General features: G+C 31.3%; 3 protein-coding genes and 1 non-coding gene across 4 annotated transcripts; 2 read left to right on the top strand and 2 right to left on the bottom strand.

Annotated features, from left to right (window-relative positions):
- Positions 1-494: 494 nt before the first annotated feature.
- Positions 495-6,060, top strand: LOC108486373 (QWRF motif-containing protein 2-like). Its single transcript, XM_017790406.2, has 6 exons — positions 495-2,305; positions 3,720-3,839; positions 4,095-4,211; positions 4,338-4,427; positions 5,332-5,439; positions 5,520-6,060. The coding sequence occupies exons 1-6, from the start codon at positions 941-943 to the stop codon at positions 5,583-5,585; spliced, it is 1,866 nt and encodes a 621-aa protein (XP_017645895.1). The 5' UTR covers positions 495-940; the 3' UTR covers positions 5,586-6,060.
- A 4,781-nt stretch (positions 6,061-10,841) lies between these two features.
- LOC108486374 (LOB domain-containing protein 39-like) lies at positions 10,842-12,628 on the bottom strand. The gene is made up of 2 exons (XM_017790407.2): positions 12,007-12,628; positions 10,842-11,483 (listed from the first exon to the last, which is right to left on the bottom strand). Exons 1-2 carry the CDS (start codon positions 12,188-12,190, stop codon positions 11,053-11,055), a joined length of 615 nt encoding a protein of 204 aa, XP_017645896.1. The 5' UTR covers positions 12,191-12,628; the 3' UTR covers positions 10,842-11,052.
- Positions 12,629-18,417: 5,789 nt separating this feature from the next.
- Positions 18,418-18,490, top strand: TRNAK-CUU (transfer RNA lysine (anticodon CUU)). The gene has a single exon. It is a non-coding gene; the product is annotated as a tRNA-Lys (tRNA).
- Positions 18,491-24,261: 5,771 nt separating this feature from the next.
- Positions 24,262-25,356, bottom strand: LOC108486772 (zinc finger protein ZAT10-like). The gene has a single exon (XM_017790988.2). The coding sequence runs from the start codon at positions 25,160-25,162 to the stop codon at positions 24,425-24,427; it is 738 nt and encodes a 245-aa protein (XP_017646477.1). The 5' UTR covers positions 25,163-25,356; the 3' UTR covers positions 24,262-24,424.
- Positions 25,357-26,463: the final 1,107 nt, after the last annotated feature.

The following is a 26,463-nucleotide window of genomic DNA, read 5'->3' as shown; positions in this document are numbered from 1 at the left end:
AAGTATAGTTTCTGTCGTAAAAATTAAGATGTTATTTAATAATATAATTAACTCGATTGTTGATTGAGTGTTAGTTTGATTGACATGAATATTATTGTTAATGTAAGAATCGTGAGTTCAATTGCACTTTGAAATATTATTATCAAGTTTCTTAAATTAGTCCCTCCATGTAAAAATTTCAGTTTTATTTGTTAATAATTTACCCTGAATTAATCCTCTAGATTTCTTGATCTAACATATAAAAATTAATTTATCTATTTTCTAGATAAAATATAATTCGACTCTTAATATACAGTAACTTCTACGATACTTTTAACATAATAAAAGGACTAAAACCATAATTATACCCCGACCATCCTTTAATCCGATTTCATTACCTTTTTACTCCTATTTTAATCCCCCAAAACCAACTTCCACGTGTAAAACCTTATTCCAAAATTACCCTCACCTACACACGTTGCTACTTCCTCACGCGAGTACAGTACTCTCTCTCTCTCTCCGTCAATTTTTTTTAAAAAAAGGGAAATTAAAAATGGTGAATTAATAAAAAATATATAAATTATATACTTATTCATATAGTCTCCAATGGCAACGTCCTAAGCACAAAAATGCCTAGTACGACCGTTATACTCTCAAATCTCGACTACACAACAGTCCCCCACTTTCACTTTCTCTCTCGCCGCCGGCAACGGTCGTTTTTTCCGGCTCTTTTATTTGTTTTCCTTTCGAAAAATTTGTTCTTTAAAGGTTTTAAAAAGGAAAAAAATCTATTAATCTCTGGAAAGTTGTTTTAATTAACTCTAATCTAATCTCTGATTTTTCCTTTTTAAATTTTTTTTTGGAAGTGATTTTTTGGGAGGTCTTTTAATAGATACGGTTAGGGTTTGGGTAGAATTAAAGAATCTGGGGGAGAATTGAATTTTTGTGAGTGCACGCAAATATGGTAACTGCAGTATCCGCTACGGTAATCTCTAAACGGAACGGGGGAGGACCAAGGCCACGGTCACAGCCACAGCCACAGCCACAACCACGGCCACGGCAACGGCCTCCGTTATTACCTTCCGACCCCGACAATGCCATCGTTCCACGAAGTCTAAAATTCCGAGAAGTTACTTCCCGTTATTTGTCCACGTCATCATCGTCTAATTCGTCCACGTCTTCGTCTTCGTCTTCCGGAGCTTACACTAAAAGGTGTCCGTCGCCGTCTGTTTCGAGGACTCCTACTGTTACAACGCCGTCGGTTGTCAAGAGGTCACAATCAGTGGAACGGAGGCGGGCGGTGACGCCGCGGTCTTATAATTCTACGGATTTGAGCGGTGATAACAACAGGAAAAGCAACGGCGAAGTATCAGCTGCTCAGAAATTGCTTTTCACTTCGACGAGAAGCTTGTCCGTTTCGTTTCAGGGAGAGTCGTTTTCGTATCAGTTTAGCAAAGCTAAACCATCTCCATCTCCATCTCCAACCGCTACGAGAAAAGGAACGCCGGAGAGGCGGAAGCCGGCGGAGACAACGACTCCGGTAAAAGGAACGGTTCAAACGGAGAATTCAAAGACGGAGCGGTGGCCAGCGAGGATAAAGCAACCGGACTCCATGACTAGAAGCGTGGATTGCACCGACGAGAGGAAGAGATTAAACGGATCTGTTAACGGCAATGTAGTTAGGGCACTACAAAATTCCATGGTCGGTAATAGAGATTTAATGGCCGTTGGATCTGAGGCTCAATCTGATCACACGGCTTCTGATACTGAAAGTGTTTCCTCTGCTAGTACTTCAGGTGCTCTAGACAGTCCTTGTAACGGTAACGGAGACGTTAACCGTGGGCGACGGGGGATAATTGTCCCGGCTCGGTTCTGGCATGAGACAGCTACTCGTTCACGCCGCTCCGATTCGGACTCGCCGGTTTCTAGGAAAAATACGGCACCATCTAAGCTAATTGCACCGGATAAGTTTAGAATTGATAGTCCTTCGTCATCCCCGAAAGGTGTAATGAACAGCAGAGGACAGCTATCGCCAATTCGTGGTCCTGTTCGGCCTGCATCACCGAGTAAGCTTGCAGCGTCCTTGACTTCGTCTCCTATGAGGGGAATGAGTCCCTCTAGAGTGAGGAATGGGTTGGGTGGTAGTTTCATAAATACGCCGTCGATTTTGAGCTTTTCTGGTGATGTTATTAAGATGGGTAAGATTGGGGAGAACAAGGTTTCGAATGCTCATTTGCTGAGGCTACTTTATAATCGGTTGTTGCAGTGGCGATTTGTTAATGCTAGAGCAGATGCTGTTTTGTCTTCCCAGAGGTCTAACGCAGAGGTATGGCTCTCTCTTCTTGCGTTGGGCCATTATAGTTGCTTGATTTATGGTACCATGCTTCAATTTTGCATGCTTTACTATACCACTCTTTGGAAATGGTTGCATACCTTTACCGGTAAAGGATTATAACTAGGATTTGTGTTATGGGAGGTTCAGCAAAACGTCATAGATCTTTTTGAACAAACGCATTTGAACGTCTGGTGCTAGAAGACATGCCTTTTTGTTAGGTGACAGGTGAAAAAATTGTCAAATTTGCATGTGAATTTTTTTATGGGAGTCTCAACAAAGTGCCTTAGATCTTTCCTCGGGCAATGTAGCGTTTTAGTGCCTAGAGTGCCTTTCTTTTTGACAATATTGCAAGTTCTTTATCATGGATTTTGTTATGTTAATTTTCTATGAACATGGCCTGGCTAATAAATTTTGCACCGACATGTTAGAATTTCGGAATTCAGAACTTTTCATCAAAAACTCAAGAAAGTTAACAAACAAATTGTGGCTAAATTATATTGTATGGTGCAAACACAGGCAGTTATATTCTTGGTAGAACTGGAATTCTCTAGGTCACTTCTGCTTGAGAGAGCTTGGCATTCTGGTTTTTAGGTTATTCGGTTTTGGATCTTGATTGATTATAATTGCTTTAAATGGCACAGAAGCTGTTCTGTTATTGTATGCGGGAAGCTTTTAATAGCTGTTTTGTGGCTTAAAATGTGACTGATCATATTGAGGGGAGAGAAGCTGAAGCAGTGGTGAAGTGCTGGATGATTACATGTTTGGGTTTCACCATTTTGAATTCTTTTGTAAACAAAATTTTCATCCCTTCATAGAACAGCTTTTCCATCCGAAATGCTTTTTTAAGGTATCATAATGCCGCCTTTGATAAGTGGATGAAGATCTAAAATTAAAGGGGGAACTTGATGATTGGATGGGATGAAAAGAGACTAACTGCCCGTTTTGCATACGATTTTCCTTTTGCTCTGAAAGCACAAGCCATGTGAGAGATTGGTTTCGTTAGATTTTGATTTCTAATTAAGATTGAAAGACAGAAAAGCTAAATTTCTAAGAGGAAGACATAGGCTTAGGAATGAGTCAAAGAGGGTAGTCACCAGTTGGTAACAATTTGATCAATTGGAGGCAACCAGAGTTTCTAATTATATGTGCCTTAGAAACAGCTATAGTTGATGACATATTGCTGCCCAAGAAAGGAGAAACAGAGGAAATAAGAGTTGCATTGTGATTTTTCATATTTTAATGGTTGATGTGATTGAAATTCATTTTTATCTTTTTGCATTGTTTGTTAGCGTACAGCACTGCATTTTAACTGTCCTTTTGATTCTCAAGTTTCATATGGTTTGTCTGTAATTATCTTCATTCTAGTTATCATATGACAAAAATCGTTATCATGCTTTTGTAACAGAAAAGCCTCTATAATGCATTGACAACTACCTCAAAACTGCGAGAATCTGTTAGAGCCAAAAGAACTGAGTTACAGTTGCTGAGGCAAAACTTGAAGCTGATTTCCATCCTCAAGGGGCAAGTAAGAACCATCACTCTATTGTGCATTTATTTCTTGTTGACTTGATGTTTTCTTGGATTGTTTTATGATTTCTCATTGCTTTGCTGATCTTAACTCAGATTATCATTGGTTTTTCATTGTCTACCCCTTCCATTAGTTATGTTCTTTTGAGTTTCCGAACTCTGATTTGAATTGCAAGTTTAAGTTTCATGAGATCAAATGCTTTTTCATCTATTGACTAATATGGTATTATATTATTTCCTTCGATGAGTGCAGATGATATTTTTGGACGAATGGGCTCTCTTGGACCATGATTATTTCAGTTCACTATCTGGGGCTACTGAAGCTCTGAAGGCTAGCACGTTCCGCCTTCCAGTTGTTTCTGGGGCGAGGGTAAGTTCCATCTTCTGAATTTCTTCAATTTCATTGGCTCATTTGAGCTGTAGCATCTCAGTTTCCAATGCATTGGCTTGCGTGGCTCCTAAAAGAGATACCTTTCTTGTCTCTTCATTTGTTTAGGCTGATGTCCAGAAATTGAAGGATGCTATTTGTTCAGCAGTTGATGTAATGCAGGCTATGGCATCCTCAATATGCTCTTTGTTATCAAGGGTATCCCTTTCTTTTCTTTTTCATCATCCCCTACCCTCCACCCTCCCTTCGTTTTCTATTTTATTCGCAAGCTTTGAATTTTCCTTTGCCCCTATTCTGTGTGCAAACCTTTTATTTTCCTAAGTACTAGATTTAGATAAGCTGCAACCTGAAAAAATTAATGCATATCTGTCTGACCTTTTTTTTTCTTGGAAAAAGATACGAAGGTTGAGTCTCTTCTATTAACTAATTATTTTTCTTCATTGGGTGTTATGCTAAGTATAGAGATTTCTTACAGTTAAGGATAAACATCTTTTAAAAACTATCGATGATAGAAAGAAGAATGAATGAATGATGATCTTGTGACTCTCCTTCTGTACAAATCTGTTTATGTCTTGTGGCCCTAGTTTGGCTCCTAATCTTGTTGAATTATGGGTTTTTACTATGGTTGCCCGGCATATTTGGCTGATTAATGACCCAGTGAAATGAAAATGATCATCCATACTACAGGAAGTCATCCGGTTATCAGTCTATCCTGCTAGTTGTTTCCTCGTTTTCATAATTTTGATGCATCCTTCATCAACATATTATAACACTTGTTTCTACCCTATATAGAATATTTTGCTACTTCCCTTGACTATACCACTTGTCAAAGTTTGGCCTTTGGTATAAGCTTAAATCTTAGAGCTTGTTCTCTTACACGTGAACTTTTGAGTCAAGTGGATTGGTGGTGGCTGCTGTAAAATTCTTTATGATACTCGAAGAGTGAAGTTTTACAATTGTTTCAATTCTATGTTAGTTTTATTGGTTTTCTGTGTACTTATTCAAACCTGTATTGGAAGTGACAATATCGATTTTAGTAGCAATATCGATTTGGCTCTTTTCTTTTATACTCCTAATTCGTCTCTTTATTTTTGGTTGTTAGGTTGCAAAACTCAACTCTTTGCTGGCTGAACTTGGAAATTTAAGTGCAAACGAGTTTGCTTTACTTAACCAGTGCAAAGATCTTCTGTTGGCAATTGCTGCCATGCAGGTAAGTATAGTCTTTGTCCGGTTTTATTACAAAAATCACAGCATATAACCCGTTTTTATGCTAATTTTGCTAATAACCAGGTGAAAGAATGTAGCCTGAAAACACACGTCTTACAACTAAATCACATACCTTCCGGCTTGACTTGACGACAAAATTGTAAAGCTCATGTGATTTCACTCCTCCCTAATACTAACCTGACATCAACCTCTCCCCCATCTCCATTTCATCAGCAGGAAAAAAAAAAAAAGGTAACAATAATAACTTTCCAATTCAACGGATTGAGTTTTATATGCATGAGAGTGATGATTTGGTCTTTGTTTAATACATGAAAAATTCATGGTTATGTGTAATTTAGTGGCGTAGGTTAAGGAAAAATGTGTTCTGATTGTGAAGTTAGATAGTTTTACAGGTATTTCTTTTCTTTCCTTTTTTTTTTTTTATAGGAAAAGCATATAAATATGTATAAAATGATGGCTTTCCAACTTTAGTCAATGGGGGGTTCCTTAGGTTTTAAGCTTTTGGTTTTTGTTTGTTTGTTTGTGTTCATATAATGAGTGATTGTGTAATCTTGTGTATTTTGATTAGAATGAAAATTACATGTAACTGTGTAACGGACCCCAACTTCTGCTTTGCTTTGCTACAAATATGATATATATGTGTATATATACATTTAAGCATATGTATATAAAGTTGGGTTTAGGGTTAGTATAAAAAAGTAATGGGGAGTATTTTACATAACCACTACAAGCAGGTTTTAAATCAATTTTTAAGTTTTGAATTTAACAACTACTGAGAACTTTCTTTTTCTTAGTCCCTGAACTTGGCAAATATTTTTTTATTAGCCTTAAATTTTTTTTTTGTCTAAGTAAGTCCTTAAGCTTGGTAATTATTTCAACTTGGGGCTTGAGTTTTTTTTGATCTAATTTAGTTCCTAATATTTCTTTGAAAAGCCTTAAAGTTCATGCCCAACTTGGAAATAATTGCTAAGTTTAGGTCTCAATATAGGGACAATTGTTAAGTTCAGTGACTAACTTAAAAAAAAAACAATTCAAGCTTTAACGCGGGAACAATTACTTAATTCAAGTTTCAATACGAAAACAATTACTAAATTTATGGATTAATTAAAAAGTTCCAAATAATGTAAAAATATTTTATATTTTGTCTCTGGTAATTTTAAATTCTACAATCAAGTTTGAAATAGTGACATATACTCTTAAAATATAGCAATAAAAAAATATTATTAGTTTGTACATTGAGGGAGGAATTTTGTAACTCCATAATCAAAATAAAATAATAGATGAACTTTTGGGTAAATATTTGGTACTCTGATAGTGTATTTTTTTATTATTGTACAAGTAGTCTTAAAAAATTATTATAAGATGAAATTGTAAAATTGAAATAAAAAAAATAGAGTATAAAATAAGGAGAAGTTGATGATATTTGATTAGTTAAGCAATGAAAAAAGAAAACCCTTGATTTGACTTCTATATTCCAAACATTGAGAAGACACCAAAAAGATTCCCTTTATTTTTCTTCCTTCAATTTTCAAGCGCAATACTAAATGATAAGATTAAGAGTGCCATTTTGATGTTCACAAATTTAATTTATTTCAGATGCTTTGAAACTATACCATCAAATTTACATCAACATTTTAACTATAAATAATGTTGCTTTCACCAAGCTCTTCTTATAATAAAAAAATTATTCTTCGTACAAAGAAGAGGTTACAAAATATGTTAAAAAATTATATTGCATTTTGTTCTATTTATTCAAAAATGACAAATTAATTTTTATACATTAAATTAAAGAGCTAACATGGACTAATTTATTTATTTTTTAAGTAAAAGGGATAAAATGCAATTTAATTCTTAGTATAAAATTTTTATAATATTTTTACCTACAAAATATTAATTATAGCAATTTAAGTTTCACCTCTTATCAAAGAGCCCATAGGCACAACTTTGGAGGAAAAAATCTGAAGGTTGACAAATTAGAACTACAAGACAATTAGCAATTTAAGTGGATCTTACGAAATACTTTACCATGATGAAACAAACTAATGTGAGATTAGAGCCAAAAATTAGTATCCTATCAACAAATATGAAGATGGGAGAATGCATGACGAGTAGGATGAAGAAGAGGATAATGACGGGAGTGGGGGAAGGATGAGCGGTATCGACTAGGTAGTCAAATCACGACAGAAAAGATGAAAACCCTATTTTGCTTACAATTAGCCAATTTCACAAGAACCAAGCTCTAGTTAAATGAAAAAAGTGAACTTTTTTCACCTTTATTTTTGCTTCACTCTTATTCTTCTCGCACCTTTTGTGCATTTTTCCATCCCTAGTGTTTCTCCTTTTGTCTTTAAAAAAAAAAAAAGAATTAAGTTTTCACGGAACAAGTTGAAGGTTTAAGGCATTGATCGTGAGCTTGTTAGGCATGGACTCCAAATCAAATGTCCCCTTTGATGGTAATCTATTAGGCAAGTCTCATTGTATAATAAATCTTATGCAGGATATATTTTTATTATAAAAATAATTCATGTTACCATCAATAGACAAAATCCAATGATTAAAACTGGTTCAAGTCATAGCTTTTAAGTATAACCTCTAACTTTCATGATCATTAATACATATATATTGAAATCTACCAACAACCGAAGCTTGTATAAGTCCTCCTATATTTGATGCTTAAAAAAAAAACCCAACTTTTTTTTTTTTACCATCCGAATCAATTCTCATGAGTACTTCTTCTTTCTTTATTTCACTTTTTTTTCCCCTTAATTTATGTCTGAATTGTGGACAACGAGAGGCATGCTTTACAGACTTTGGTGATGTAATTTGAATAATGCCAAAATAACGAATAAAGTACTCTAATATTCAATTCTATTCAATCCAATCCAAAATCCGAAATGTGAGTGAATGAAGTTCAACAAAAATGGTGAGTGGGATCCACAGCATATGCAAATAGACGCGGCGAAGCGATGGAATCGAACAAATAAGCTTTTTTGCTTTTTCCTCTCAATCACCACTTTTCTCTTCTAACAATTTAAATAATAATGAAAAGTCAAATTTTAATTTTGATCCTTCTATTTTGCTTATATTTATGATTTAATCCCTATACTTTAGAATGATTTGATCTTTCCGTTTCTATACTATTATTAGCTAATCCAATTTGTTAACACCATTAATTACTCTCGTCAAAATATTGATGGGGTTTTTCTTTTATTGAACTTCCGATTCTTTTTGTTTTAGATGAGATGTCAGTGTAACAATTTTAAGTCAATATTTTAATAGGAATAGTTAACAATTTTATTTTTAGACTAACTAATAATATATCGAAGAAATTAGATTATGAAACATCTACGATATGAGTGAAAATTTTATGTAACAAATTTATAAAAAAAAATACAATGGGGTCGGGTAAGGCTGCAACAGCCCTGGCCCTGGCCCCCAAAATTAAAAAAAAATTATAATTCTAATTCCTCTATAAATTATCAAATTATAAATTAATATAGGAGAAAATTATGCTTTGCCCTCTCTCAAAATGAAAAATTCTTACTTAGTCCCTTAAAAATAATAAATTAATAAATTAATACATGATAAAATTTATAGTTCAATTTTGACCCCTAAAAGGTTTTTTAGATTCCCTTGACAATTAGTATAGTTGATATAATAAAAACTATGATACTTTGGGTTCAAATATCATCATGTGTATATATTTTCTCATATTTTATATGAAAACATAAAAGATAAAATACCCTCAAAATAATATTTGTTGCTTTGTAAAAAGTAATAAGTTTTAATAATTTCACAACTGATTTAAGACCCGGTTGATGAGTGACACCAACTCAGTCAAACTCTTAAAGAATAGTACAAATAAAAAGATTAAATTATGTCAAATTAAAATATATAAATTAAATTCTAAATGTGGGCATAGTAAAAGGAGCAAAACTAAAATTTGACCTAATAACAAATGAGCAAAAAAGAAAGAATTTATGGGTGATGCCGTGGAACCCACCAATTTTTTTTAGTGAAGCTGACGTGTACTGCATCATTTTTTTCTTTTTTTTCCTTTTTATTTAATAATTCTTAATTTTTGGACTAACCCCAACACATTTTTTTAAAAAAATTTAATTAATTGTCTTTTTTAATTTGATTACACTTTCTAAAGTTGCATGTAATATGGCATATGAGAACACTCATTGCATATAGACAGTTTCAATAATCAAATCAGCTGACTTCATCTTCATGTGCTCCATTTTCTATGTTTTAGTTAAATGATTAAATATTCCATTATATTAAAAAAAGACCCCTAAGTTATATTGCTTTGTTAGATAAGTCCTTATACATGCATACGTTTATTACAATTAATTTAACTCTTATTATTATGCTATTTAAGTAAGCTCTTATTTTAATGATTTGTGTTGAGGGTTTAAATATAAATTAAAAGTTAAAAGAGTTTTTTTTTAGTGTTGATATAAGATGGTGGTTTGTGGCAGAATTCGCTTAGTAGAGAATCATAAAATGATCGGAATACGAGTACCGAGAGAAGATAGGAGAGAAGAGGAGAAAATTGAGAGTAAGAAAAGAGAGTTTCCTTGTCCCATTTTTCGATGCCAATGAGCCTTTCAAGGATTATGTCTTGGGGAATGAATATGTGTGACATGTCAAGTGTGCGATCCTTTTGATTAAAGCTCGCAAGATGTTGATTATTAAGGTCATGAATTTTATAAAGTAGGTTCATGAAATATAAGTACAAACACAACTCGTTCACATATAATTTAATTAAGTGAAATTCGAACTGATCCCTCAATATTACCTAAACCATTTTAAGAAAAATAATTGAAATTTGAAACTTATCATTTTATGGGGCAATCATTTCAAGGATTATGTATAGAAGATGGGTGTAATTAAGAAGTTATAGTAATTAGAGAGTGCAGCAAACCAAAGATAAAAAGGCTAATGAATGCTTATATTAGATAAATTGCTGATTAATCCATTTTGCTATATTTGAAATATTACTATTAATTAAATTAATGATGAAACTTATCATTCATTACTTAATTAACATTAATCATTCTCATCAAAATCAAACCCTTTCTCTTTTTCCATTTTCCTTCATCTATTTAATGTCTTTGCATATATTCTTTCATTCTCTTCTTCCTCCAAACAAAATCATTTTTGTTTTATTTATTCTCGATTAATGTCTTAATCGCTCTCAATTCGAGTTCAAGCTTGAATTACTCAGACAATCGAATGATTTGAGTTAGAATATCTTAATACTAGACCCGAGTAATTTGTATAAACAAATTTAATCAAGTTAAACTTTGATAATTCAATTTTATTTTGAGTTAAACTCGAACCAAAATAATATAACATTTAATCAAGCTCCAAACCAAGTTTCAAACAACGACTTTTGAATTAAGTTCGAACTCGGCTCGATTATAAAACAAACAATTTCATAATTAAAAATTGGAAAAAAAAATAAAAAGGGTTTATGCTAATAATATTATTTTCTTCATTATTAAGTATTGACTACATGGGCAGTTTATATATATATATATATAAAAAAGAGATAAATTTTTATATATAAAAAAAGTAATTATTTTTCTTAAACAAAGAGATTCAAAATTTTTGTGTCTTGGGTTTCTTCATTTCCATTGCTTCCAAGAGTGGTAATCTCCGATTCTTCTGAATATAAGGACGCCGTTTTAGTTCTCATTTCTCCGCCCAACTTAGCCGTCACAGACAAGCTAAGATCCGACGGCGCCGTCAAAACCGATTGATTCCCCGTCATCATCATCGTCGTCGTTAACGGCTTCGATTCAAAGTTGCACGAGTTAACACAGAAACGATCTGATGACTCGTCACAACTCGGTGTCCAGGATCCAGCCGAAATTGGTCGTAAAGCTCCGCCCTGAAGAACCGTTTCCACCGCCGCTTGACAGATATGCCAGTTACCACTCGATAACAACCCCACCGCTCCGTTCACCGGATTCACAGTTCGTCCACATGCCTCAAACAATAAAGACTGAAACAAAGCTATAACCAAAAAAAAATAATAATAAAATAAATACACGTAAAATTATATAAAAGGTCAAACTTTGTTATGGTGATTCTAGTATACTCAAATTTATAATTTAATCACTATACTTTAATTTTAATATAATTTCATCCTCTACCTTTATAATCATCAGTTTATTCAAATAAACTTATTAATTATTTCAATTAAAATACCAACCAGAATTTTTATTTAAAAAAAGTATTATTTTAATAATTAAAATTATGTAAATAATTTATATGAAATCAGGGCAAATCTAATCCACCACTTGGATAAAGTGGATTTATTGTAATTTTAAACTTTCATCTTGTTTTGTAATACATTTAATCCTTTTTAGCATGAAATTTTTAAGTTTAACCCTCAAAAATTTATATTCTTACCAAAATTTCCTCAATTCGCCCTTGTATGGACTAAATCAAATTTAAATACAATAAGGTGACCAAAAATACAATTTAACCAAATGGGTATCAACGTAAACATGAAGGGACGTCATAACATACTTACCGGGACGTTGAGATTCAGGGACGGAGGAGATAAGCGAAAGGAGATCACTCCGGCCAAAAAACTTAGCGAGAAACAAGGTAGCGTTGCCTTGAGCTTCAGCCGATTCAATCCACCGTAAACTCGACCGTAACACACATGTCTCGCTGCATCCTTTTCGTAAAACTCGGCAGCCATTGCAGCTCATTTTTTTGTTCTTCTTCAACTCACCACCACCGTTCCGATTCAAACAAAAAAAAAAAAGACCCAGATTTTGTTTTGTTGATCGGAGAAGAAGAGAATACTTGAAAGTGAAGCAAAGGAAGTGAAGTGAAAGTTTGTAAGCAGAGGCTAAGAGGGTTAATACTAATATAGCAATGAGAAAGTGGGACGTAAGGGAAGGTTGTAAGGGTGGTGGTGGTGGTATTAAATTAAATTAAGGTGATGAAGGTGGATTTGAGTTAAAAACTAACCATGGTTAGGTTAAAGAGTTTATGTTGTGATGGTGATGGTGGTGGTGCGGTAATCGAGAGAGGAAAGGAATATTTTCCACAACTCTGGGCACGACCGGCTACGTGTTTCCGCTTCCTTTTTATTCTTTCTTTGTTTTTCTATATGTTGCGCCGTTGGATTTCATTTTACTTTATTCTTTATTTTAAAATCTATTGAAATATTAATGTATAGGAAAATATTAGATCGGTTGATTCGCGAATTGTTACTAAACGATTGAATGAGAATAAAAACCGGTTGAATTGACGGTGGGTAAATTCACATTTTGATACTTAAATTTAGCTTCAAGGTTCAAATTAGTATTCAAGGGTTTTTTTTTTGTCCAATTAGATAACTAAACTTGGTTTCAAGGTATTAATTTTTTTTTATCCAATTAGGTATTTGAACTTGGCATCATAATTCAAATTGGTTCAAATAACTAAGTACTAATTTAGACAAAAAAGCCAAGTTCAAGTAATAATTTGAATCAAAAAGTTAAGTTCAGATTCAAATACCTAATTGAACAAAAAAAACCTTTTAAGTATCAATTTTAACCTGAAGCCACGTTTAGGTACCAAAATATATACTTACCATTTCCTTATTATTTATCTCCACCCGTGGATTCTTTTTCCATCTCTATGGGTAAATTTTTAGTGGGCTTCTTCTAAAGTTTAAAAGTGTTTTCCATTGGTGTTGTAAAATTTAAACATATTGATTGAATTGAAAATCTACGATTTGATTGGTTCAATCAATGATATATAACAAGAAATAGAATGGATATTTTTACTTTATTTAATTGTAGTTTAACTAGCAATTTAACTAGTTAAATAGATGTTCTGATCAGATTAACTATCAGTCCAATTCTTAGAACATTATTTTGAATTAAATCTTGAAGTATCCATATTGTATTAATAGGGTTTTTTGTCAGCATAGTCATTAATTTAGGTGTTAATTACCAATTCAAATTTGATGGGAAACATATTAAAAACATGTGGATCAAAGTGTAAATAAGTGTGTACCTATCACATGAATAACTTGGATTTAATATGAAAGTTAGGAGGGTTATTTCCTTTTTTCTTGAATATCAAATCCAAGCCGTACATATAATAAGCGCACACACATTTACAATTTGATCCTTGTATTCTAATTATGCTTTGCTCTAGATTTGAGGTAGCATTTAATACTTAAAGATAATTGTTAGGTTGATTGAAGAACCATTTTGATATGGCATTGACGCTTTAAAGACTCAATTAGAATATTTTAAAGTTTGGGGTTAATTTAAAATATAAGAAATAGGTTAAAGATGTATGTATGTATATATAATTCACCGAGTGTGTAATTTTATATACTATAGTGAATGAAAAGATGACACATTGTTGTTAAAACTTTTGATTATGTTTCATCATCTATTTAATGATGATGTGTATAGACTATAGACTTATGAATCATCCATGCATTAAATATAAATTCTTAAAATTTTATATATTAATACATTAATTAGAGATAATAGGACAAGTAGTGACGTTGATGTCTAAAAATGGTAAATATGCTTTTTAATTTTTTAAAATTTATAAAATTATAAATTAATATAATGATAAAATTGTATTTTGACTCTCTAAAATTTATGATTTATCTTGATCTCTCTTAAAACAATTTTTGATTTAATTACATTAGATAAAGTTTTGATACATATTTGATATTTTAATTATTCTTATTGTATTATATTAGTATATTTGTGTTAAAAGTTATCAAATATATATAATTTATCGATGTTTCTTTGACCCTTTGCTTTATTTTCTTTTCCTAATTGGTATAAGCCAAAATCCTTTTAATGTGTACGTTGTCTCTAATTATAATACACCACCTTGCTTGAATTTTAAGATTCAATAATTATTATAAAAAAAAAACTCCAAATGATCCATACACTCATAATATCAACGTGATTTCGATTTAAGTCAAAATAAATTTGAATAGAATCCACATACTCATCTTATCATTGGCATTTTCAAAATATTTTTCTTAAAAGCCTAATCTTGACGGGTAAATTAATAATAAGATGGAAAATTACATTATTAGTCACTTAACTATTAGCAAGTTTTCATTTTAGTTATTGAAAGTTTGTTGATTTTGCCTATTAGCTATTTGCCCAGTTGCAACTACTAGTCGAAGTAACTACGGGTAAGAAAATATAGATGAACACCAAAAAAAATTTCTTGTTGTTCAAGAACTTCCCATGTTTGCAAAGCCTTATCCAGAGAGTAATACACTATAAATAACAAGTTGTGATTAAGTCCAACTCACTCACCAAATTGCAACATGTACTCTTATACTTCGAGCTAAACCACTCTTCCTCTAAATCTTTCCTCCTGAAAACTTAGATGTAAATTGATAAACACGACACACTTTACTTATAATTTTTACACTTAAAAACAAATTATAATTGAACAATTAATGTGCTTTCAATCTGATACTTCCAACCTAAAATGTAATATATAAGCAATAGATGGTTTGTTGAGATTCAATCAATTAAAATCACTAATTCCTCTAAGAGAATTGTTAAAAAGGTCTTCAAGCAATTAATGTACTTGTAGAGATCTTCTCAAACTTAATCTCCTTTAGAGATCAAATTTTTATTTAAGGGAACTTTGATTAGATGCAAATAAACACATCAAATTAGACTTGTTCCTTCATTTTCAACTTTATAATTTAATTTTACTTGAAATAGACTGAAACTCTATTGACTTAAACTTGAAGCCCTAAAAGAGAAGTTGTTTGATCTCTGTCCATTATCGTGGGATTGAAGCCTAACTTCTATAAGTTCCTCTTCTCGGTGAGACTTTTTCATTGAATTTTTGGATTGAGCGTCCGTTACTTTGAACTCTCCAACTAGCTCCTGGAAAAATCCGGTAGACTAATACGTTTAAGTCTCCTATTTTTATATTTTATTCTTTTTTCTCTGATTTTTTTTGTCCCTTTGCTTATGTATGTCTTGTTTAGGACTCCTAAAATAGGAAACTTTCTTCTTCTTTTTTTTTTTTGCTATTTATTTTGTATTTTTGTTTACTTTGGTTGTGTTAGTGCTTATATATGGTTGCTAATTCGAGTTAAAGGTGTGTGAATAGCTTGATTGTGGATTTTCTTGAGTTATAGTTTTGGTTGAAGGGTAAATGGTGAATGGGTTAAAAGTGAAGGGTTGTTAAGTTGGTTGAGTTAAAAGTGAGACATCTGGTTGACAATGGCTTTGCTACTTGTTGATACTATTTGGATTATCGAATTAAGGAGTAATGGTGCAAAAATTGAGTGACTAAAGTGTAAACTTATAAACTTACTAATAGTTCAATAACCAACTTGTAATTTTTTTAGTCTAGATCTACTAGTCCCCACATTTGACGTCCATTACCAAGTTAGTGAGCTAATGACCAACTTGAAACTTTCGAACAATTTAATACCCGACATGTAACTTTTCAAAATTTAGTGAACAACAATAACAAATCAAGCAATACAAGGTTTTTTTTTTTGTTCAAAACTATGAATTCGAAAATAAAAGTCATTGGTATGATTTAAACTTTTTCGCATCACATTTTCTTATAATTGAAAGTAAAAAATAAGTTGTTTAGAATTGAACCCAAACTCTCGTGTATATATATATAACATAATATATTATAATTTAACTTCACATCAATTAATGGTTATGTTATAATAAATTTCAATATTGGAAATAGAATGATTATAAAATGAAAAAATAAAAACACAGATCTTATGTGAAAACCCTTTCGGAAATAATCATGTACAGAGAAGAAGGAATTCACTAATGTTAAAAAACAAATAATACAGGAGGTGTTTCGACTACATCTATTTAAGGGTTAAAAAATCTATTCTAATTAAAATCAAATAGTAAAAGTATAATTCTATACGAGCTCAACTTGAGCCTACAACCCTTAGCCTCTCGCCTCTATGGATTCCCTTATTTTATCACTATATTTATTTTTCAATAAATAACGAAATTCGAGTCACACAAATATAAACTCTAATAAATTGAATTAAGTATTAAATTTAATACTTATAACTATATAGTTTTAAGTTATAACTTAAAATTTTTCAAAATAAGAAAAAAATAAAAGTTTTGGTTTGAGATTGATATGATATGATTGATGGTAAGTAAATTAGTGGGAATCTTACGTGACGTGAAAACAGCCATATATGTGAAGTTTTAAAACAGAACCCGATAACCATCCTCATTATCTCATCGCCAAAGGTTTCTACACTTTACCATGGAATATATTATTATTTTGACATTTATGACATTAACCCTACCTTCTATGTTTCTTCTTTTTTCTATTGGCTGTCAAAATACTATTTGCTGCATACTTAGATCCACGTCAAATTAAGCTTTAAATCTGTCTCCCACCTTTGAAAAAACCAAAAAAGTTAGCAGATTTAAGTTATATATACATATTTAGAACATAACAGGTTTTTATGGCTTTATCAGTTCCCAACCAACAGCACAAAATTCTTCTATCTACTTGAAGAACATCAACATGAAACCATTTTTGTCTTTGTACTTGTAATAACCAATGGCTGAGCATCGAGTTAAAAGCATCTATGTTTTTGTGAGGATTGGGGTATTGTGTTTGTATTCTTCTAGCACTGCCTTTTTCCCCTAGTGCTATCCAAACTTTTGTCTCATTAGCATGCACCAATTTGGAGACTCACAGTTAATATTGTTTTAACTACCGATTGAGTCTTAGTTTAGTTGGTATTAATATTATTGTCAATAATAGTATAAGAAGACGTAGATTCAAACGCGCTGAACCATTTGAAATATCAATTCGATAGCTATGGAGTTGTTTCCAAATAAGATTTATTTCTTTTATACAACTATGACTCAAATCTAAATTATCCTTAAGAAAATTAACACCGAACCGATAAACCACAACTTAATTCTTTTACTGTATTATTTAGTGTTGTCTCTGATTGTCTTAAAAATTTTGTACTGGTTAAAGTAATTTTAAATAATTTGATGTTTTGATTAGAAATTGCTTTAAATTTCTATTTCGAGTGCGTAATTATTTAATATAATTATTTTTATATTTATTAAATAATTACATATTTATTTATTTATATAAGACTTAATATTCAATACATCATCAAATAAAATTCCAATTCTACAGCGTATGTGTCACCCTATGATTACTTATCTAGTTTTCAAACTCTACTTGTAGACTAGTTAAATAATCTTCAAATATGGTAAAACTACGATGAAAGTTTCTATACTATATTATATTTTGCTTGCTTTACTCAAAAAATAAAAATATTATAGTCATTGTACGTTAAATTAAAGAGTAAACTAGTACTTTCAATTAAAATTTTCATCAATTTCCACTGTTAAGGACAGGTATGGTTACACGTGGTGTGTCATGTGTACTTCATGACAGCGTATAAAGACCAGCTTTTAACTGTAGAAATTCATAAAACTTTAAATAGAAGGACAAATTTACTCTTTGACCTAACGTGTAGAAACTAATTTACTTATTTTTTAAATAAACAGGACGAAATGCAATCTGAATCTTAATATGAAGGCATCCATATCCTTTATACCCAGAAAAAACATATTAGAAGGCATATATTAGCACAACCAAAATAGCAATTAAAAACCAATTTTAAAGTAAATATTACATTAATTAATAATTAATTTTGCAGTAAATGCCGGCATTTAAAAACAAAAGAACAAATCTCTGAATGAAATTTTATAGTATTTCTTTGGGTTAAATTTATATTTAAAGAGTGGTTGGGCTACCATTGCCATCATCTTAGCCTCCACAAATTAAAGGCAGTTAATTGGTCCAGTTAAGGCCTACCTCACACCTGGGCTTATTTTGGGCTTCCGGTGATCAACTATAAGTTATTTATGTTAAATATTATATTTCATTTTCACATGTCAACCAAGCCCGTCTAGCTCAGTCGGTAGAGCGCAAGGCTCTTAACCTTGTGGTCGTGGGTTCGAGCCCCACGGTGGGCGATTTCTTTTTTTCTTTTAATGTCATTTTGATTGGAGCATTTTGACGAACATCATATAGACACAGACTATATCTCTGTCTTAGTGTTCACCTTCTTCCACTTCCAACACTTTTTTGCCCATTTAAAAAGCTGTTCCAGTTCAACCCTATTGTCCGCACATTGTCTCTTAATGATTATCCCCCCTTTTTCATTTAAAAAGAGAAGCAAAAACTTACCCATTTCAAAGTTGTGAGCTTTAATGGTTAATGTGGAAAACCACACATGTTCCCACTTCATCTCATTCCACTAATTCCATTGCTGCTTTCTTGCTTCCATCATCAATGGCCCATTTCATATCATTCAACTCAATACCCATATATATATAATGTTTATGAAATTGCAGCTGCACGTTACCCCTTTGTTTTCTTTTTAATTATCCCCCATTCAATCTAGTATTGCAAATATAGTCAATAATTATTAGAGGGAAATAACTTGTAAAGTTGACATTTATATATATATATATAATGGATAATGCATTTACATTGAATCTGGTACCTGATTCAAAGATGAATTATCTAACCTTTTTTCCAGGAATTTTCTATCACTTACTAAAATGAATACTCACCAATTTTTGTAAAAAGCAAAAACAAAAAGAGACGAGAGTTATAGTTGTGTTAAACCCACTTGCCTAACCTTTTCTTTTCAGTCTACGCTTATCGGTTTCAGTCCTAACTTCAATATATGTATATATATTATATGAATTACTATTTAATATTGAATATTTAATTATCGATAAAGTACTATAATCTTTCTCACCACATCATTTATGATTCTTTTTAATTATTTAATAATATTTTAATAAATTTTTATGTTATTGATATATAATTTTAGTAATTTTTTTACCTTAAATCTCAAACCCTAATCTTAAACTTGAATTTAAGATTTGGAATTTAGAGTTTAAGTTTAAGTTCGAGTTCAAGATAAAAAAATTATCAAAATTATGTATTAATGACATGAAAAAATTGTTAAAATATCATTAAATAATTAGAAATAAATCATAGCAGTGAAAAGGGTTTTGGAATTTTTTTTCTTACTAATATACGTAAAAAACTAAAATTTTGAGATTTTAAATGTAGGTTTAAATTTCACTATATATTAATATTTTATGTGAATATTTTAAATTTATTGTGATTTAAATTATTTACGATGATATCATATTTAGTTGTAAACAATTTGGCCACCAACTTAGAATGCCGAGGTGGTGTGGAAGTCCAAGTCAAACCGTACGGTCAAATATGCAAATACAAAGAAGTTAGATATAAGATATCACAGCTTCTTGGCTTTGCGATTGACATTTGACTGTTGAAGCTTGAATTTTCTTCTCCTCATATAGTTTTTTGGCCCTTTAACTTAGTAATTAGTTCACTTTAGTACTTGAATTTGAAAATTAGATCTATTTTAGTCTCTAAATTTGAATCCTATCAAAGATTTGATGATGTGATTAGTGTTTTTAAAACAAGAGCGAATTGATTGCTTGGACCAATTGAACTAAGAATTGATCAGTATACCAATAAAAATAAAAAATTGAGACAAAAATCAATAGTTGAACCGGTTTAATAAAATTTTCATTTTTCTTATTCTGTATGATTTTTTAGTTATTTATTTAGTTATTGTTGGTCTGATAGATAAATTGATCAAACCGATTGAATCAAGAATTAATAGTCCAATCGGTACAACCACTAATCTAATTATTAGAATATTATATGTGACACTTTAAAGTTGTACCACGTCATCACCCGAAAATTTACATGAATTTTTCATTTTTCAAATGATGATGTCACTTAATTTCAAAAACTTATATTATTCAACTTTAGAAATCTAAAATACAAATATTATGATAAAGTTAAATATCAAATTAGGACAAAAAATTATCCTTATTTTCTATTTGGAAAACTAACAACTATTCGGTGGAATTTTAATAATAATAATTAAAAATTATTATGTGTTTATATGTAATCACTAATAGTAATAATTATCCTTATTATGTGTTTATCAAATCATTCCAAAATAGATAAAAAAATTAATATTTGTTGACTTTATTGTCATGGTATACACATAGACTGACACCTCGGCAAAGCTAATAGACATTAATTTTCTATTCATTTTAAGGTGATTTGACAAACAAATGTAGGTTTAGAAGCTAAAGAGGTGAAAAATTAAATGAGGAGCTAAAATGATTTTTTTTTTTAAAGTTAGAGGGCTGAATAAGTTATTATGCCTAGATTTAACTAGTGTTAAAATGACACTTTCAACATGTTATATATGTTGAGGGGAGGTTAATTTCTTTTAGGGCGAAGTTTCATTTGTCGAGAGCAACAAATCCCATAACAAGTCAGTATTGTCTCAAACTAGAGTTTTGTCGCCTTACTTTGTAGAGAACCCTGAATGCTTGCGGTAGGATTCAACAGAACGAGACTATCTCATTAGGATGGCCAATGCTTAGCGCACAACCACCTTCCAAAGGGACATAAACATAGAGCTTGGTAAAATTTGAACTCATACCTCTAAATGGTATGAACAGACAATTATACCAACACCCTATTATATTATTGAAGTGAGATTCCCACAAAATCAAGACACAAAACTCTAATTGGAAATAATAATCAACTCCAACACATAATTCAATCCATAGTTGGCATGAATTTCAACAGTAACCCATGACTGTTCCACGCGGTTTTCCATGTTTTTATAGTTCCATTACCTTTCAGTTCAGACTATCGACAATGTCTAGTTGACTTCATCATTATTTTTATTTATTTATGTTTCATTTTGTCAGCCACAAATGCATGCATGTCTTAACATTTAATTCAATTTAATTCATTCATAATTCATAATTTAAAATTTTGAATTTTATTTTCTACATATTTTTAGTTAAATCCCATCTAGAGTTAGACAAAGTCTAAGATCTAGAAGTAAACTTTTTTTGCGCTTAAATTAAGGCTAAAAGTAAGCATCTATTGTACTATGTTCACCTTTTTTTAATTTCAATCTCTCTAAGAGGAACATTCACTTGTGGGCAACAACAAAAAAAGAGCATTAAAAGAGTATATGGGCTCACGAAACTCAATGAAAAAAATTGGAATGAGTGCAAATGACAAATGCAGTGTCATATTACTTAGCTAAAACAATACTTAGAGCTTAATTATCTCCCTATATACATAGGATTAAGCACTACTTTTTTGAGTTTTGGTTAAGGTATCTTCAAAGACAAAATCAATTTTCCAACGTAAATTAATCTTGTAGTTTGTGGAAGAAGGTTCCTTGAAAGGTACATTAACTTTATCAACATTTACATGTAAGCTAGCTACAAAAATGGAGATAATTTTTTTTTTATTCAAGTCCATGCATACACTTTGAAGGAAATGAAAACAAAATTTGTTGAAAGAGATAGCTACAGATTAATAGGTTCCCAACCCTCTTAAATAAATAAATTTAACTTTTTATTTTTTAAATTTTATAAAATTTTAAATTAGCATATGGTAGATTTTTGAAATTTTTTAAAAAATTTTCTAACCTCGCTACTATTACCAACTCAAATATGAACTATTACCAACTCAAATATGAATTATGAAACAGATAAAAAAGGATAGAAAGAAAGAAAAAAACCATACACATGCATTGTATTTAAAGATTGATGAATGTGTCATACATTAATTTGCTATATTTGTCAAGTGTATGTGATTGAGGGAAAACTACAAGATTAAAAGTAAACTTTATTGCATAGTATATGGGTTTTCATGGGCGGTTGCTTCATATTATTCCATATTCCTATTACATGTCCGTATGAAACATATGATCAATTAAAAAGAAAAAAAAATTTGCATTCAACTTTATCTACCCAATCAATTTATCCAGGGTTAAAAAATGAATGAATAAATTTTGAGAAGTTAAAGTGTAATTTTACCATTAAATTAATTTATGATTTTATAAAATTTAATGAGACTATAAATTAATTTATCATTTTTGAGAGGGCCAAAATCATTGTCTATCTCTATTTTCGCATTTAGAGCTATCGATGCCAACATGTCAAGGTTTATTTAAAACAAAGGTTAAAGTTCTTTAACACTTTTGATATTTAGATGACACAAATTTAAATCGCTAAAAATATCATGAAAGTTCTTATATTAAAAATTATATTGCATTTTTCCCCTCAACTAAAAAAAGGGGGTAAATTAACTCCTATACGTTAAATTAAATAGTAAATTGGTTATTATGTTAAAAATTATACATTTAACTCGATCCTTGTATATTAGAATAAAGTATACTTGTACGCTACATAAGCTCGTTCGGTTATTCTGCAGTTTTAATAGTATAAATGAATTAAATTTTTAATAAAAATTAATTTATTTTTTAATCTAATATATAAAAAATAAAAAATACAATATAACCACTAATACAAAATCTTTCATAAGACTCTTACCGATTTATGTCGTGTTATTATATTGCAATGAAAGGGGGAAAAAAAAAGAAAAGGATGACTACATCGAAGAAATCATAGGCATAGCTAGCTTTATGTTGCTATACGCGTAAAATGAATTGCACACACCCAAATAGCGACACATGGAAGACAGCAAAACAAGGGAAAGCACCACCACCCCTCGGACATTTCCCATATGGCTATTAGCTTAGATACAGCACACAGCCCCTTCATAGTTCACACATCCTGTACACTAATAGTGGCATATGACAAACAAGAAAAAGGATATCAAACAAAGATATCAAAGGGGAATCGAATCAACTCTTTAATCTTCATCAAATACAACTAATATTATATGAATAAAATATAGGGCTTGGCAATCGCATGGTAATTATAAAAAAATTAGCAAAGAAGAAGTTTCTCTACATCAATTGATCGACTTAATCAAATTAAAATTAATTAATATATTAATTCAAATAAAAATTAAATTGAAACTAAAAAAATTAAATCAATTCTTCAATTGAATCGATTGAATAAAAAATTAAAAATTAATAAACTGACTGTTCCAAAAATCATGATCTCTCCTCCTATAATTGTAATTAATTTTTGCCTAAACAAAACCCCTTATAAAGAAAATCCCCCCACTTCTCCATCTCATTCATGCCTATCTTCTTATCCACACCAAACATCACCCTCCACCTCAAAACTTCTTATACACTATAATTAAGATCCCATTTTATTAATTTATTAGGTTATGAAAATTATTTTCATAAATTATTAAAAGATAAAAATATAATTTTATCATTATATTAACACCTAATTTTATAAAATTTAAAAATTAAATAATAAATTTATCATTTTTAAGAAGTCAAGTCACTCCCTACTTCTATACCTTTATTACTGCATCTTTATTTGCTTTTGAATCGTGTAAAATTAAATTAGATTAATTTTAGATTCATTTGAGTTTAAATTAATTTAAATTACATTTAATTTAAGTTTAGATTATTCGTATTTAAATTTTGAGTTCTTCGAATTACATCACTATAAATTAAGGAGATGAAATTTAATTGGAGTTAATCGGATTGAATGCTTCTCTCTCGAACATAACAATAAAAGAAGCCATAAAAGAGGACATGAACGTGATCCTTATGGTGTCACAACACCACCACCTGTTAAGAAACCACCCATCCCTTTCATGCACCAAAAGTGAAGCTTCAACCGCCGTCTTTGCCACCCACCACTAACTTGAGACTAAAGCTATCGAACTTATACAACAGTGAATATGTTGTAAATAATAATTAATGGAATTAAATAAATTTAATTGAATTGAGCCGACTAATTAATTAATTAAAAAAAACAGTAGACTGAAGAATTGTTCAAAGCTCTATGTACAGGAAAAAATCGTCTCACCAAAAAAAAAAAAAACAACAGAAATTCATGGAATTGTTATCTAAAACTAAAAAGAGGGTTTTAAATTGTTTAGTTGACTTCGATTTTGGGTGGTATCGATAAACATGGCTTCTTAGCAGGGTGTGGGCTTTGCACTTCATCATCACCGGCGGCAGAAACAAAGAAATTAGCTGGCGAGAATTCCGGTAAAGCCGGCATGTTGAGGTCGAAATCCCGGTTACTGATATGGGTATTGGTGTTTGTGTTGGTTGACCCCACTCCTTCAGATACCGTCACGCTGCTAGCGGTGGCAGTGGCGCCGGCGTTATTATTACCCGTTCCACCTTCGTAGTGGCATCTTTTATGGCCTCCCAAGGCCTGACCCGTAGGGAAGCTTTTATGGCAGATGGAACACTCATGTGACTTCCCGCCGGATGATGTAACAACCCCACCGGCTGTCCCGGTCGCCGATGTCGTCTGATCGTCGTTCCCACCGGAAAGCTTACGGTGGCTGGCTTTATGTCCACCCAAAGCCTGGTAAGAGTTAAACGCCTTGTTACAGATACTGCACTTGTAACTCGGTTTCTGCTCCTCCGTCGAGGTGGGTTCCGGCATGGTGGTTGGAGATGGAAATCGTTGGCCACCGCCGCGTGCTAGCATGATAAGACACAGAGCTAAATATTCTTCCTCGGCGGTAACATGGTCGAGATGACGTGGTCGTTTTGAACGCTTACGCTTAGTAAAGGATTCAAGGCAGTGTAAATTAGTATCATCGAAGCGGAAAGGAGCGGTGGCTGAGGTTGGAGAGTTAATAGCTTCTAAAGCCATAATCAAACAATAGAGAAAAGTAGAAGTTTTTGAAGCTTTGGGGACTAAATTGTGAGCTAAAAAAGAGTGACTGAGGGTTTATAAAGGGGGAATTGGGTAGGCGAAAGGAAATTGCGTGACAAGTGGTGAGAAAGTTAAGCTAAAGTCGAAGATATTGTTAAGAGTTTATTTGGGCATTGTGATGAGAGTGAAAGAAGCAATATAATAGGGGAGATGGAGGAGCACGTTTAATCGAGTTTTTCTTTTTCTATATATTTTGGTACTTGAATTTAGTACTTATAGTTAGAGGTATTCATGTGTTGGATTGGGTTCGGTTTGAGGTTAAGCATTATATTAATATTCTTTACGTTTGCTCAAGCTAGACTCAAACTGAAATATAAACTTAAAATTTTGTCTAAGTCCGTCCATATTTATAAATGACTAACACAAGCCCATTTTAAGCTCACCCATAATTTCTTTTAATTTTTTTATATTATTTAAAATTTAATATTTAATAATATTATATATTACTGTAGATTGCATTTTTATGTGTTATAATATATATAAATAACATAGTATAATATACTATTAACATAGAAAATAGGTCTAGTTGGGTTGAGCTTGGGCCTTGAATGGTTAAACTTGAGCTCGACTAATGTTTTAAAGGGGCCTATTTTTTTACCCAAGCCCGTTTTTGGGCCCAATATTTTGCCCAAACCCCCTCAAATTTTGAGCGAGCCTTTGGGCTTCAGTAGATAGCTCAGCCCATGAACGTGTTTACTTACAGTAAATAACTTATTTAAACCAATTTGAAATATGAAGTCAAGTTCAAGTACTAATTTAAACTAAAAAGTCATATTCGTGTATCTAATTGAACAAAAATAAGTTTAGGTAACTGTGAAACCAAGTTTAAGTACCAAAATATACATTTACCCTTTTCTTTTTCTTTCTGGCTAAGAGAAGATTCCTTTAAATAGTGGGTCAAAGAAAAACCTCAAAATTGAATCTGGGAAAATAGCAAGCAAGTGACAGAAGTAATTAGTAGACTACGTGGGTCCTTACATTTCAAGCGAGTATAGTTGTTTTTTTTTTTTTTTTCTTCTCTTGAAAAGACTTGGAAATGAAGATATCTTACAAGTCAAAATACTAACACCCCTCACCTTTCAAAATATTAAAGCGATGTCGTTTTAAATTATCCACCTAATTTGAATATAAAAATAAATTTAAATTTAAAATATTTTGAATCTAAATAAGTAATATGAAATGAATTTAATTTAATTTTAAAAAATTTAAGATAATACAAACCCGAACTTAAAATAATC

This window comes from Gossypium arboreum, chromosome 6, assembly GCF_025698485.1.
Source record: "Gossypium arboreum isolate Shixiya-1 chromosome 6, ASM2569848v2, whole genome shotgun sequence".
Classification (NCBI taxonomy): Eukaryota; Viridiplantae; Streptophyta; class Magnoliopsida; order Malvales; family Malvaceae; genus Gossypium; species Gossypium arboreum.
The sequence above is the reverse complement of the archived record's forward strand: the minus strand, read 5'-3'. Positions and strand labels throughout refer to the sequence as shown.